The sequence below is a fragment of the Podarcis raffonei genome, chromosome 10, assembly GCF_027172205.1.
Source record: "Podarcis raffonei isolate rPodRaf1 chromosome 10, rPodRaf1.pri, whole genome shotgun sequence".
NCBI classification, from domain to species: Eukaryota; Metazoa; Chordata; class Lepidosauria; order Squamata; family Lacertidae; genus Podarcis; species Podarcis raffonei.
Genome location: NC_070611.1, coordinates 63,296,671 through 63,311,667, shown reverse-complemented (window position 1 = coordinate 63,311,667; position 14,997 = coordinate 63,296,671). Strand labels below are relative to the sequence as shown.

General features: G+C 43.4%; 1 protein-coding gene across 4 annotated transcripts in view; it reads left to right on the top strand.

Annotated features, from left to right (window-relative positions):
- Nucleotides 1–14,997, top strand: part of LOC128422860 (solute carrier organic anion transporter family member 1A2-like) — a 44,668-nt gene that overhangs the window by 18,414 nt on the left and 11,257 nt on the right. For 3 of the 4 annotated variants that reach the window (XM_053407459.1, XM_053407456.1, XM_053407455.1), the window contains exons 6-11: nt 2,230–2,376; nt 4,560–4,658; nt 7,057–7,290; nt 9,013–9,177; nt 9,410–9,605; nt 12,528–12,693. In XM_053407459.1, the coding sequence (XP_053263434.1) occupies nt 2,230–2,376; nt 4,560–4,658; nt 7,057–7,290; nt 9,013–9,177; nt 9,410–9,605; nt 12,528–12,693 (1,007 nt within the window). The remainder of the gene's footprint in view (nt 1–2,229; nt 2,377–4,559; nt 4,659–7,056; nt 7,291–9,012; nt 9,178–9,409; nt 9,606–12,527; nt 12,694–14,997) is intronic. The other variant, XM_053407457.1, reaches the window with a different exon arrangement.

Genomic DNA, 14,997 nt, shown 5'->3' with positions numbered 1-14,997 from the left:
CTGTACAGTGGAACCTCGGGTTAAGTACTTAATTAGTTCCGGAGGTCCGTACTTAACCTGAAACTGTTCTTAACCTGAAGCACCACTTTAGCTAATGGGGCCTCCTGCTGCTGCTGCACCGCTGGAGCACGATTTCTGTTCTCATCCTGAAGCAAAGTGCTTAACCTGAAACACTATTTCTGGGTTAGCGGAGTCTGTAACCTGAAGCGTATGTAACCTGAAGCGTATGTAACCCAAGGTACCACTGTATTACCTTTGTAGATGTCAGCTTTTCTCGTGTTTTTGATTCCTACTCTACCTGCGTCTAGGGATGGCCAAATCTGCCATTTTGGGTTTCTCTTGTTTTCTCCAGCCTTTTCCAGTCTTCAGCTGAGCTCTCCACATTTCTACACCCGTTTGCATTTTTTAATTTAAAAAAATGTCCTCATGAGAATCCAGCATTTTTGTGCTAATTTCTCCTGCTATACATACACATGTTTCTGCACAATTTTGCCTAATGTATACATTTTGAACATGCCATTTCCCCTAAAAGACTGCATCGTTGCATGTCATAGTCACTGATGTATGCATTTATATGCAGACTTTACCACAGTAAATGTGTTTTTGAACATATCACTTGGCTGGAAAACTGCCCTGCAAAATTCAGTCTATTGTTTCAGAAAATGCGAATTTGGTTAGGTCGACTTTAAATGAGAACTGAATCATATTTCTCACCTACCTTCCTGTGTGACTGGTGGCTGAGAGTTGGGATGGGTGCGGGGACAGACAGTGCCATAGCACCAGCACACATATTTTCTTTGTGTGTGATTCAACGGCTTCACTGCAGGGCTCAGGTTATTTTGCCGCCTGAAGACTTAACCCCATAAAATAACTCAGACACTCCAAGTGTCCTATTTTACAGGGACAGTCCTGGCTTTACAGAAGCCATCCCATTTTTTTATTTCATCCTGGAATGTGCAGGTTTTCCTTAGAACATCCCTATTTTCATCGGAGAAATGTTGGAGGGTATGGAGTTATGTGACCCCTGAGCCAAGGAGATAAATAATGATACAACCTTTAGAAGATATCTGAAAGGAGTTTTTTTTAAAAAATATTAAACGTTTAAAGCTTTGTTATGTTTTTATATATGTTGGAAGCCACCCAGAGTGGCTGAGGGCAAGGCAGTCAGATGAGCAGGGTATATATATATATATATAAAATTATTATCATGGAATAGAACGTCCCTATTTTCATTGGAGAAATGTTGGAGGGTATGCTAAGCCAATGGAAGCCAGATTGGCAGTGACCTCCTTAGGAGAGAGATGGAGAAATTGTGGCTTCAAGATGCTCCTGCACTCCAAATGCCACCAGCCACAGTCAGCATGACCCCACTGGCAATAATAATAATAATAATAATAATAATAATAATAATAATAATAATATACCTGTATATTATTATCAGGTATATCGGTCCTGTATACCTGAAGGAGCGTCTCCACCCCCATCATTCAGCCTGTACACTGAGATCCAGTGCCGAGGGCCTTCTGGCGGTTCCCTCATTGCGAGCAGCTCTGTTCTTAATATTTAACGCTGTATTGTTTTTAACACTCGATTGGGAGCTGCCCAGAGTGGCTGGGGAAACTCAGCCAGATGGGTGGGATATATTTATATATATTTATACCCTGCCCATTTGGGCTGGGTTTCCCCAGCCACTCTGGGCGGCTCCCAACAGAATATTAAAAACACGATAAAACATCAAACATTAAAAACTTCCCTAAACAGGGCTGCCTTCAGTTATCTTTTAAAAATAAGATAGCTGCTTATTGCCTTGACATCTGATGGGAGGGCGTTCCACAGGGTGGAAGCCACTATTGAGAAGGCCCTCTGCCTGGTTCCCTGTAACCTCACTTCTTGCAATGAGAGAACCACCAGAAGGCCCTTGGCGCTGGATCTCAGTGTCCAGGCTGAACGATGGGGGTGGAGACGCTCCTTCAGGTATACAGGCAAGGGATGATGGAAGTCCAGCAACATTCTGGGAGGCCACAGGTTCTCTGCTTCTGCCCTAGCACAGGTATGGGGGAAGTAAAACAATATGCCACACAATCAGCTGATTTAACTTCTGAATTCAGGGACAGGAACGAGTAAACCTTGCCAGGAGCATCTGGTTACGGATGAATGGGGAGCATTAAAGTATTTCATTACCGGCAAAAATCCTCCATGGAGATTTTCCTTTCTTTCTTTTATGCCCAGAATGTCGAAAACAGGCTGGATCCTTGATGTGGGTTTTTGTGCTGGTGGGAAACATCATCCGGGGAGTTGGTGAAACTCCCATCGCGCCTTTGGGGATTTCGTATGTGGAGGATTTCGCAAGGACAGAAAACTCTCCTTTCTACATCGGTAAACCTGAAAAAGACCCATCCTCAGTATTGTGTGTTGGATTTAAAAATCAAACCAAGCTCTTATATACACTTGGACCACATGCACGGCATACATTTTAAGCACAAAGATAATGCTTTAAGCAACCATAGCTTCGCCCAAAGAATTCTGGGAGCTGTGATTTGTCAAGGATGCTGAATGTTGTAAGAAGACCCCTATTTCTCTCACAAGTGTTTAGAGAGGAGTTGAATCAATCCCTATTCCAAGGGATCTCTGGGAACCGTAGCTCTGTGAGGAGAACAGGGGTTGCCTGACAACTCTCAGCACCCTACAGTTCCCAGAATTATTTTGGTGAAGCTTAAGGGACGCAGGTGGCGCTGTGGGTTAAACCACAGAGCCTAGGACTTGCCGATCGGAAGGTCGGCTGTTCGAATCCCCGCGACGGAGTGAGCTCCCGTTGCTCAGTCCCTGCTCCTGCCAACCTAGCAGTTCGAAAGCACATCAAAGTGCAAGGTACTGCTCCGGCAAGAAGGTAAATGGCGTTTCCGTGCGCTGCTCTGGTTTGCCACATGACCCGGAAGCTCTATGCTGGCTCCCTCGGCCAATAAAGATGAGCACCGCAACCCCAGAGTCGGTCACGACTGGACCTAATGGTCAGGGGTCCCTTTACCTTTACCTATGGCCGCTTAAAGTGGCATTAAAGAGCTTTATGGTGTGGATTGGTTTCTTCCATAGAGTCATCCTGGCTTTGGATCAAAAGGGAGACTACAAATGCCTTAGAAAAAGTACATTTTGGGGGATGCTCATGGTGCAGTCCTCTGCATATTTATTCAGAAGGCAAATCCCACTCAGTGGAAGTTGATCATTTGGAGCAGGTGAAGATATACCTCTTTACCCTGGCTTTTAATGCTTGAGGTATATATTGCCATGACCCACCTTATTTTTATCAGTGTAAGTTGTGTTTTAATGGTGTAACTTGCGCTGGGACCTTAAGGTCAACAGAGGGCATTAAATAAACGAATAAAGAATACATAAATGTTGGAGCCATGGATGGTGCTTTCCCACAGATGGTGTATACCACAGATTCTGTGTTGCTTCCATCTCCCAATAGCCAGCCAGCATTCTGTGCATGTTGAGCTGTTCTGGTTCCAGACTGAAATTTACTCAAAGTCAAGAGTGGATTTCATGCTCTTTATTCAGCTCATAGTGGTGAGGAGGAATGGAAGTTCCCCCAGAATGTCTGCTTTATATACATTATTTACACAATGGGCCCCACGTGATTGGCTACTTCTGGGATTCACCTGTAGGCCAATCAGGTTGCGGATTCACTTCCACCTGGAGCTGGATTGGGCGGCTCCTGTGGACCAATCAGACTGCTGCATTCTGAATCCTATTGTTCTAGGGCCAATCAGACTGCTGCATTCTGAATCCTATTGTTCTAGGACCAATCAGACTGCTGCATTTTGGATCCTATTCAACTCAGTACATAACACAGACAAACTTTTGGGTTCCCCCCTTAAGATTGCTTTTGCACTTCTAACCTTTGGGTTCCTCCAAGCCTGCAGTTGCCTCCATTTTGTGCTTTCCCCCCCTCTTTTAACTATGTAAGGATAATGAGTTCACTTTTAATACAGATTATGATGGTGCATCAGGACGCAGGTGGCGCTGTGGGTAAAACCTCAGTGCCTAGGACTTGCCGATCATATGGTCGGCGGTTCGAATCCCCGCGGCGGGGTGAGCTCCCGTCTTTCGGTCCCAGCTCCTGCCCACCTAGCAGTTCGAAAGCACCCCTAAGTGCAAGTAGATAAATAGGTACCGCTTTATAGCGGGAAGGTAAACGGCATTTCCGTGTGCTGCGCTGGTGCTGGCTCGCCAGCTGCAGCTTCGTCACGCTGGCCACGTGACCCGGAAGTGTCTCCGGACAGTGCTGGCCCCCGGCCTCTTAAGTGAGATGGGCGCACAACCCTAGAGTCGGACACGACTGGCCCGTACGGGCAGGGGTACCTTTACCTTTACCTTTTTATGATGGTGCATGGAGGTCTATTTTATGTTTCAGTGCTGGTGAGATCCTGCATTGCTATTCTGAAAACCAGTCCTTCAGAGGTTGAGGACAGGAAGCCAAACAAATGTTGGACAAGAAGATGCGTGAAATATGACAATAACTTGTTTTTTTTATATTCTTCTGCCTCTCCCTCTGCTGCTAGGCTGCCTGCAGATAGCAACTGTCTTGGGCCCTCTGTTTGGTCTACTGATAGGCTCCTATTGTGCCAAGCTGTATGTGGATGTTGGATTTGTAGACCCAGGTAATGCAATGGAAATGGTCAAAACCCATAAGGGCTACTCCTGTTTCATGTTTCTTAGGGGCCGGATACCTGGATGGCATCCAGTTCAGGAGGGACAAATCTGTCAATTTCAGATTCTCATTTTTAGGAAGTTCGATCCACTCCATTCTACACACAATTACAAAGGTGTGTTGTTGTTTTTAAGTTGCCTGAAAATTTGTGGACATTTACCCAAAGATATGCATTGCTGGTGCAATTTTGCCATCCAGTATGCATTCTTTAAAAAGGTTTTTATTTATACTTTTCAAATTTATACATTTCATTAATTTTGCAATCATTTTAACATTTTGAAGTTTGACTTCCTTCCCCATCTTTCTGCGGTTCCTTAAATTTATTTTTTAATATCTCCTGCATATCCAAATTCATTTAATTTGCTCATTTAATTATCTACTTTAAATATATACTCTTACAAAACTGCAGGTTATTACAATAATCCTGCCAATGTTTTGATCTGTTTGCAATTTATCTGTAAATATTCAATAAACCATGTCCATTCTTTTATAAAAAGTTTGTTATCTTGATTTCTTATTCTTCCGGTAAGTTTCGCCATTTCCACATATTACATAAGTTTTTGTATCCATTCTTCCTTTGCTGGGATTTCAGCTTCTTTCCATTGTTTTGGTGAGTAGCATTCTTGCTGCTGTAATAGCATACATAAATTTCTATACCATTTAGGTAGTTCTGTCCCTGTAATTCCCCAAAGAAAAGCTTCTTCTTCTTTTACAAAGGTTATTTTGAACATCCTTTTCAATTCATTATATATCACGGAGTATGCATTTTTGCAAGAAAAAAATGTACATGCTTTTTGATTGGCAAATTGCAGCGCAAAATATGGGAAAGGACGGATTTTGAAGGCGATCTGTATTTTGGTTTGCACATTGGTTTGGGAAGTGTGCATTTTCCCCTCAGCCCTACATCCTTCCCCATTCTGTTTTGCTCCAAGCACTAGCCAGCAGAACCCAGTTTCTTGAATCTGGTTTCCAGATGTCCCAGGTCAAAGGGTTCAGCTGTAGGTACTTCATGCATGTATTTCAATTTTTAAAATATATGCAATTGTTCCAACCATATGCAATGGTTCTTAATTTTTTCATATGTGGAACAGCTTAACTGGTTTTACAGATGCAATAGTATTATTTCTGCTTTTATTATATTGCGAAACCGCTTTGAGGTGCTTCATCCAGACCTGTGTGCCCTTGTGCTCTGGTCCAGGACAGTTACTAACTTCTGCTGTTTGAAACTTGTAGCATCTGCTCAAGATTACCACTTATGCCTTTAAAAAAATCATAGACTTGTAGAGTTGGAAGTAACCTCAAGGATCATCTAGTCCATGGGTAGGCTAACTAAGGCCTGGAGGCCGGATCTGGCCCAATTGCCTTCTAAATTTGGCCCACGGACGGTCCAGGAATCAGCGTGTTTTTACATGAGCAGAATGTGTCCTTTTATTTAAAATGCACCTCTGGGTTATTTGTGGGGCCTGCCTGGTGTTTTTACATGAGTAGAAAATGTGCTTTTATTTAAAATACATCTCTGGGTTATTTGTGGGGCATAGGATTTTATTTTTTATTTTTTTTCTTCAAAATATAGTCTGGCTCCCCACAAGGTCTGAGGGACAGCGACGGGGTGAGCTCCCATTGTTCGGTCCCTGCTCCTGCCAACCTAGCAGTTCGAAAGCACGTCAAAGTGCAAGTAGATAAATAGGTACCGCTCCGGCAGGAAGTTAAATGGTGTTTCCGTGCGCAGCTCTGGTTCACCAGAAGCGGCTTTGTTAAGTTGTGGGCGAACATATCAGATGACACAGCGATTCTTCCAAAGCAGCTCTTTATTTATAAGCTGGAACAGAACTGAACTGAGGACCTCAGTCAGCCTGCTTATATAGAGCTCCACTAGAATGCAACAGTAACCATTTTCTGTAACTAGCCAATCACTGAACGTCACTTTCGATCCTTCATTTGCATACAAACTATCCAATCACTGAATGTCACTTTCGATCCTTCATTTGCATAACTATCTACAGTATCCCCCTGCTGGCCCAGGGTGAGAACTTCAGTACATAACAGGCTTAGTTATGCTGCCCACATGACCCGGAAGCTGTACTCCGGCTCCCTCGGCCAATAAAGCGAGATGAGCGCCGCAACCCCAGAGTCGGCCACGACCGAACCTAATGGTCAGGGGTCCCTTTACCTTTAACAAGTGTTTATAAAGGCATCCTTTTATTTCTTTCCAGAAACACAGTGTTCACATTCGAAAGTAACCCTGCTTATTGCAATCAAACAAGCAAGAAGGGGAGAATCTGCCACTGAGAATGTTGGCTACCTTGGCGCTACTAATAAAAATCCTCTCCATTAATCTCTCTCTCCAGAGGATGTGACTTTGAGCCTCCTTGATGCTCGCTGGGTCGGGGCCTGGTGGCTGGGGGTCTTGATCTGTGCCGCCGTGAGCTTCATCGTCGCCATCCCTTTCTGCTTCCTGCCCAAGTCTCTTCCGAAGGAAGGAGAGGAAAACAGTGCCGAGTTAAACACAAAGGGCAACAAAACTTTGCTACCAGCAGAAAATGCAGCTCATGCCAGCACAACAATTCGAGAAATTGCTAAAGGTGAACGGATTTTTTTTTTAAATAAAATTTTTATTAGTTTTTCAACATATATTATAAGACATTACAAACAAACAATACACAGACAAACAAACACATAAACATGTATAATTTCAAAAAAAAAATTCTTATACCCAATTTCAACGACTTCCCCATGCCTCCCTTTTCTGCATCCCTATTTTAAATTTTTTCAGCAACCCCTGATCTAAATTACTTATAATTCCCTTTCTTTAACCTTTTTTTCCCACTTATCCAATCATTTATCGCTGCAAATCTGCTATGCTTTACCCATAACATTTTAACACTCACTAATTTTACAACAATTTTTAAGATAAAGTTTAAATTTCTTCCAATCTTCTTCCACCGTCTCTTTCCCTTGGTCACGGATTTTTTTTAAACCCCTTTCCCCGCCAATGTTTTGTAATACAGTCATACCTCGGGTTAAATACCTTCAGGTTGAGCATTTTCGGGTTACGCTCCGCGGCGACCTGGAAGTAACGGAACGCGCTACTTCCGGGTTTCGCCGCTTGCGCATTCACAGATGCTCAAAATGACATCACACGCATGAGCGGAAGCAGCAAATCGTGACCCGTGCATGCGCAGACATGCGGACGCGGGTTGCGTTCGCTTCAGGATGCGAACGGTGCTCCAGAACGGATCCTGTTCGCATCCAGCGGTACCACTGTACTGTCATACCTCCCCTTATGTATCCCTCTAGATACATAAATTTCGGGATGCAAACGCAGCAAACCCAGAAGTATTTTTCTGGGTTTCGCCGTGCATGCATGCGCAGAAGCGCTAAACTGTGCTGCGTGCCTGCACAGAAGCAGTCCTCTGGTTGCAAATTCCTCAGGATGTGGCCGGACCTCTAGAACGGATCCCATTTGCAACCGGAGGTACCACTGTATAGTTTTATTATATATAAATTTGTAAATGTTATTCAAAACATACCATAATTAAAATGCACAATAAAACAATCCTATTATATATTATATATTATAACATTAATATATAAATGTCCATAATTAAGATTGCCCATAGAAAAATTCCACCAGCATCTTTTGTAAACAGCTTTGACAGAGCTGGCATCTGGGTACGTGCATATACAAACCTAAAATGTATTTCAAAGAGCCCAGTCCTCCATTGTGGGTAAAATAATTGTCAGAGGGCCTTCTCTGTTTGCCCTTGCCAAGGTTGGTGCGGACAGTGGCTCATGGGAGGAGGGGTCTTTCCAGTGGTGGCTCCCTGCTTATGGAATTCTCTCCCCAGGCAAGCACAGCTGGCCCCATCACTGTCCGCCTTTAGACACCAGACAAAATCATTCAAATGTCTCTTGTTATTCCTTAATTTGTAAGTTTCTTTGAGACGCTTCAGTGTAAAAAGCAGTGAAATGTTACTACTACTACTAGTAGTAGTAGTACAGTGGTACCTCTGGTTACGTACTTAATTCGTTCCAGAGGTCCGTTCTTAACCTGAAACTGTTCTTAACCTGAAGCATCACTTTAGCTAATGGGGCCTCCTGCTGCTGCCACACCGCCGGAGCACGATTTCTGTTCTCATCCTGAAGCAAAGTTCTTAACCCGAGGTATTATTTCTGGGTTAGCGGAGTCTGTAACCTGAAGCGTATGTAACCTGAAGTGTCTGTAACCCGAGGTACCACTGTAATAGTAATAATAATAATAATAATACAACTGAGACTAACTGTTCTGGTTCTTTGGTTTCTAGATTTCATCCCCTACCTGAAAAGTCTGGCTTACAATCCAGTTTACATGCTTTTTCTTTTGATCACTGTGATCCAGTTCAGCGCTTGGATTGGGATGATTACCTTTATGCCAAAATATATGGAACAGCAGTATGGGATATCTGCGGCAGATGCTATCTTTTTCATAGGTAAAATGTGTGTATGTGTGTGCGCGAATGAGTAATAATAATAATAAATGTTTATTTGGAATGAAGGGCTGAATATGAACTTTATTTATTTAACATTACACTTATACCCTCCTTGATGAATAGGAGGGGCCACACCTTGAAGGTAGGTTTGTTGTCCTTAAAACACTCTTGGTTCTGCAAGGGCCACGGACAGGGCCATACCTCAACCTGCTGTTTTGTGTTTTCTCTCTAGGTGTTTACAATTTACCAATTATATGTGCTGGTTATTTCTTTGGTGGCCTCATGATGAAGAAATTCAAGATAAGCACCTATAAAGCTGCCCACATCGGTTTTTGGAGTTCTATAGCGGAGTACCTCATCTACTTCTTAGCTTTTTTCATGGTCTGCAAGAATGCTAAAGTTGCTGGCTTAACCATGTCCTACGAAGGGTATGTTCTTGCTCTTACCTAAGCCTGATTTCACCCTATTGGGTGGTGCTGATTAGATTGCATAAAGATGGGGATTTTGGCAGAACCTTGCATTCATCCCTGTTGAAATTAATTTTGTTAGTTTGGGCCCAGAACCCCAATCGGTTAAGATCATCTTGGATCCTGATTCTGTCTTCTGTGACATTAGCTACCTCTCCCAGTTTGGTGTCATCTGCAAATTTGATAGACACCCTCTCAATTCCTTCATCCAAGTCATTTATAAAGAGTTTGAACAACAATGGGGCAAGGACAGAACTCTGTGATATGCCACTTTTCAAATAATAATAATAATAATAATAATAATAATAATAATAATAATAATTTATTTATATCCCACCTCTCTGGGTTGTTCCCAACAGAATATTAAAAACACGATAAAACATCAAAAATAAATAAAACATAAAAACATAAAACATCATCAGTATGCGGATGATACCCAGCTCTACCTCTCTTTTAAATCAGAACCAGTGAAGGCGGTGAAGGTCCTGTGTGAGTGTCTGGAAGCGGTTGGAGGATGGATGGCGGCTAACAGATTGAGGTTGAATCCTGACAAGACAGAAGTACTGTTTTTGGGGGACAGGAGGCGGGCAGGTGTGGAGGATTCGCTGGTCCTGAATGGGGTAACTGTGCCCCTGAAGGACCAGGTGCGCAGCCTGGGAGTCATTTTGGACTCACAGCTGTCCATGGAGGCACAGGTCAAATCTGTGTCCAGGGCAGCTGTTTACCAGCTCCAACTGGTACGTAGGCTGAGACCCTATCTGCCTGCGGACTGTCTTGCCAGAGTGGTACATGCTCTGGTTATCTCCCGCTTGGACTACTGCAATGCACTCTACGTGGGGCTACCTTTGAAGGTGACTCGGAAACTACAACTAATCCAGAATGTGGCAGCTAGACTGGTGACTGGGGGCGGCCACCGAGACCATATAACACCAGTCTTGAAAGACCTACATTGGCTCCCAGTACGTTTCCGAGCACAATTCAAAGTGTTGGTGCTGACCTTTAAAGCCCTAAACGGCCTCGGTCCAGTATACCTGAAGGAGCGTCTCCACCCCCATCATTCTGCCCGGACGCTGAGGTCCAGCGCCGAGGGCCTTCTGGCGGTTCCCTCATTGCGAGAAGCAAAGCTACAGGGAACCAGGCAGAGGGCCTTCTCGGTAGTGGCGCCCGCCCTGTGGAACGCCCTTCCAGCAGATGTCAAAGTGCTAAACAACTACCTGACATTCAGAAGACATCTTAAGGCAGCCCTGTTCAGGGAAGTTTTTAACGTGTGATATTTTACTGTATTTTTGGTTTTCATAGAAGCCGCCCAGAGTGGCTGGGGAGGCCCAGCCAGATGGGCGGAGTATAAATAATAAATTATTATTATTATTATTATTATTATTATTATTATTATTATTATCTCTCCCAGTCCTACTTGGAGATGACTGGGATTAAAAACATAAGAAAGTAAGAATAGCCTGTTAGATCAGCATCAAGGCCAGCATCTGTTCTCACAGTGGCCAACCAGATCGCTGTGTGAAGCCTGCAAACAGGATTCGAGCACAATAGCACACTCCCCTCTGGTGGCTTCCAGCAACTGGTATCTAGAAATGTTGCTGCCTCTGACTGTGGAGGCAATAAGCATAACTATCATTGCCAGTAGCCATTGATAGCTGTCTCCTCCATGAATTCATCTAATACTCTTTTAAAGGCATCTAGGTTGGTGGGAGAGTTTAACTACCGTATTTTTCGCTCCATAAGGTGCACCTGATCATAAGGCGCACCTGCTATTTTTGGTGGGGGGGGGGGTTCAAGAAAAAAAATATTATTTAAAGGGAGTGCTGAGCAGAGCCTGTATGCATCCCAAGCTCTACTCAGTGCTCCCTTTCATGAGCCGTGTGGAGCGTGTGTGCGGCGCTTGCAGGCTTTTCCCTGAGGAGGGAGAAGGGCTGCCCGTCACTGTTGGGCTGCCGTTCTCCCTCCTCGGGGAAAATCCCCCAAGAGCCACACACACACTCCGCACAGCTCTTAAAAGGGAGCGTGGCTCTTGGGGGCTTTTGCGGGAGGTGGGGGAAGTGAGAGAGCCTTGTTCTGTCCCTTCCCCCACCTCCCGCAAAAGCCAGGGATAGCCGCATGAAGCCTCCCCAGTGCAGCGGGATGAAGGCTCCCCACTGCCCTGCGGAGGCTTCACGGGCTACCCCAGAGTTGCTCAGGAGCTTGTCGGGGCTGGTGGGGGAAGCCCGGGTTCCCCCCCAGCCCCAAAAAGCAGGTTGTGGGGCTGGCCGTGGGGGAAATCCGGCTTTCCCCCAGCCCCAAAAAGCAGAGAGCTTGTCGGGGCTGGTGGGGGAAGCCCAGGTTACTCCCCCATCTCCAGGGACCACACATTCGCTCCATAAGACACACAGACATTTCCCCTTAGATTTTAAGAGGAAAAAAGGTGCGTCTTATGGAGCGAAAAATACGGTATGTGCTATGTGTGAAAGAGCACTTTCTTTTATCTGTCCTGAAACTTCCAACATTTGACCTCATTGGATGTCACCGAGTTCTAAGGTTATGAGAGAGGGAGAAAAAACCTTTCTCTATCCACCTTTTCCCATGCTATGCATAATTTTATCTGCATAAACTTCACCCAAAGAATCCTGGCAACTGTGGTCTGTGAAAAGGTGCTGGGAACTGTAACTCTGTGGGGGGAAACTACAGTTCCCAGGATTCTTTGGGGTGGGGTGGGGAAACCACGTGCTTTAAATGTACGGTGTGTACACAACTTCAGACAATCTACAAATAAACTCCTTTTGTGCTGGGCGGCCGCCGAGTTCTCCATCTCGAAGAGGGGGCTCTGGGTTTGTTTATTCATTTTTCTCATTGTTCGCAGGCTCTTTGCACACCTTTCTGGGTATTTTTCAGGCTCGAACAAGTCTCCTACATGGAAACAAACTTGTACGCGGACTGCAACCGGCATTGTGGCTGCTCCACTAAGGTGTGGGACCCTGTTTGCGGAGAAAACGGCATAGCGTACATTTCAGCATGTCTTGCAGGATGCGACATATCAAATGGAACTGGGAAAAACACGGTAAGGCAGGTGTTCCAGGCAGCACAAAACTGTCCCCCATCTCTCTCTCTCCCTCTCTCTTTCTGATACCTTCTCTCTCTCTTTTTTAAAAAAGATATTTATTAAAATTTTCAATTTTTTTATACAAACAAAAAACAAACAAAAAGAAAATTAAAAAAAACCATATAGTTCAAAATACAATCATTTCAGTAACATATTTCTCTGACCTCCTCATACCTCCCCTTCTTGTATTCCCTTTTATATTCTTTGTTCAGCAAATCCTTAACTTAAAGCATTACAGCTTATAATATCTCCTTATTTTCTATCCAAACCCTTTTTTTCATCCATGTTCCTTTATATCATTACAGCTAGAAACCACTCAGTTTCAATCCACCATCATTCAGCATTCCTTAATTTTACAATATTTCTGTAAATAGTCCTTAAATTTTTTCCAATCTTCTTCTGCCGACTCTTCTCCCTGGTCACGGATTCTGCTCGTCATTTCTGCCAATCCCATACAGTCAATCAGTTTCATCTGCCATTCTTCCAGAGTGGGTAGATCTTGCGTCTTCCAATACTTTGCGATGAGTATTCTTGCTGCTGTTGTAGCATACATAAAAAAAGTTCTGTCCTTCTTTGGCACCACTTGGCCGGCCATGCCCAAGAGAAAGGCCTCTGGTTTCTTCAAGAAGGTATATTTAAGTACCTTTTTCAATTCATTATATATCATTTCCCAGAAAGCCTTAATCCTAGGGCACGTCCACCAGCTTGACTGGGGTCATGTACCACCTATATATCATTTTCATACTATTCTCTCTTAAGGCATTACAAGCCGTAAATTTAATCCCGGTGGTCTTTCTGATACCTCCTCGACATCTCCATCCGCACCCACTTTCCCCCCAATGGGCTGTTTGGGCAGGGAAGATAACAATAACAATAACAGCTAAAGAAAGAGGTGGATTTGCCCTGCCAGACCTTAAACTTTATTATGAATCAGCTGCTTTTTGCTGGCTGAGAGAATGGTTGCTTCTTGAAAACACTGACGTGCTGGATTTAGAAGGTTTCAATAATGCATTTGGTTGGCATGCATATCTGTGGTACGATAAGGTAAAGGCACATAAAGCGTTCAAAAATCATATTGTTAGAAAAGCATTGTTTAATGTTTGGATAAGATATAAGGATTTGTTAGAAAAGAAAACCCCAAGATGGTTGTCACCAATGGAAGTGAAGGCACAGAAAAAACTCAATATGGAGGCTAAATGGCCGAAATATTGGGAAATTTTGGAACAAGACGGAGACAGAATAAAACTGCAGAGCTTTGAAAAATTGAAAAATAAAGTGCTAGATTGGCTCCATTATTATCAAATAATGGAGGCATACAATTTCGACAAAAAAGTTGGCTTCCAGGTGGAGAAATCAAAATTGGAAACAGAATTGTTAGATTCAAAAATTAAGAATTTGTCAAGAATGTATAACTTGCTGTTGAAATGGAACACTCAGGATGAAACGGTAAAATCAGCTATGATCAAATGGGCACAAGATGTTGGACATAACATAATGATGGCTGACTGGGAACAGTTATGGACCACAGGTATGAAATTTACGGCATGTGATGCCCTAAGAGAAAATTTAATGAAAATGATTTATAGGTGGTACATGACACCAGTCAAGCTTGCAAAAATTTACCATTTGCCCAATAATAAATGTTGCAAATGTAATGAGACTGAAGGTACATTCTTTCACCTTTGGTGGACATGCCCAAGGATTAAGACATTCTGGGAGATGATTTATAATGAAATGAAAAAGGTATTTAAATATACCTTCCTGAAGAAACCAGAGGCCTTTCTCCTGGGCATGGTCAGCCAATTGGTGCCAAAGAAGGATAGAACTTTTTTTATGAATGCAACAACAGCAGCAAGAATACTTATCGCGAAGTATTGGAAGACACAAGATCTACCCACCCGGGAAGAATGGCAGATGAAGTTGATGGACTATATGGAACTGGCGGAAATGACTGGCAGAATCCGAGACCAGGGAGAAGAGTCGGTGGAAGAAGACTGGAAAAAGTTTAAAGACTCTTTACAGAAATACTGTAAAATTAATGAATGTTAGAAAAATGTGGAAATGAAGTTATATGGCTTTAGTAGAAATGTTATAAGGAACTAAGTATAAATAGATTATTAGAGTATTAAAGGGAAAATAAGGTTAGAATAGGTTAAGATAACTGAGAGCATTTGCAGATGACCTAGTACTTACATTGCAAGAGCCAGAAGCTAGTACGAAAAGAGTTTTGGAAATAATCCAAGAGTTTGGTCAATTGGCAGG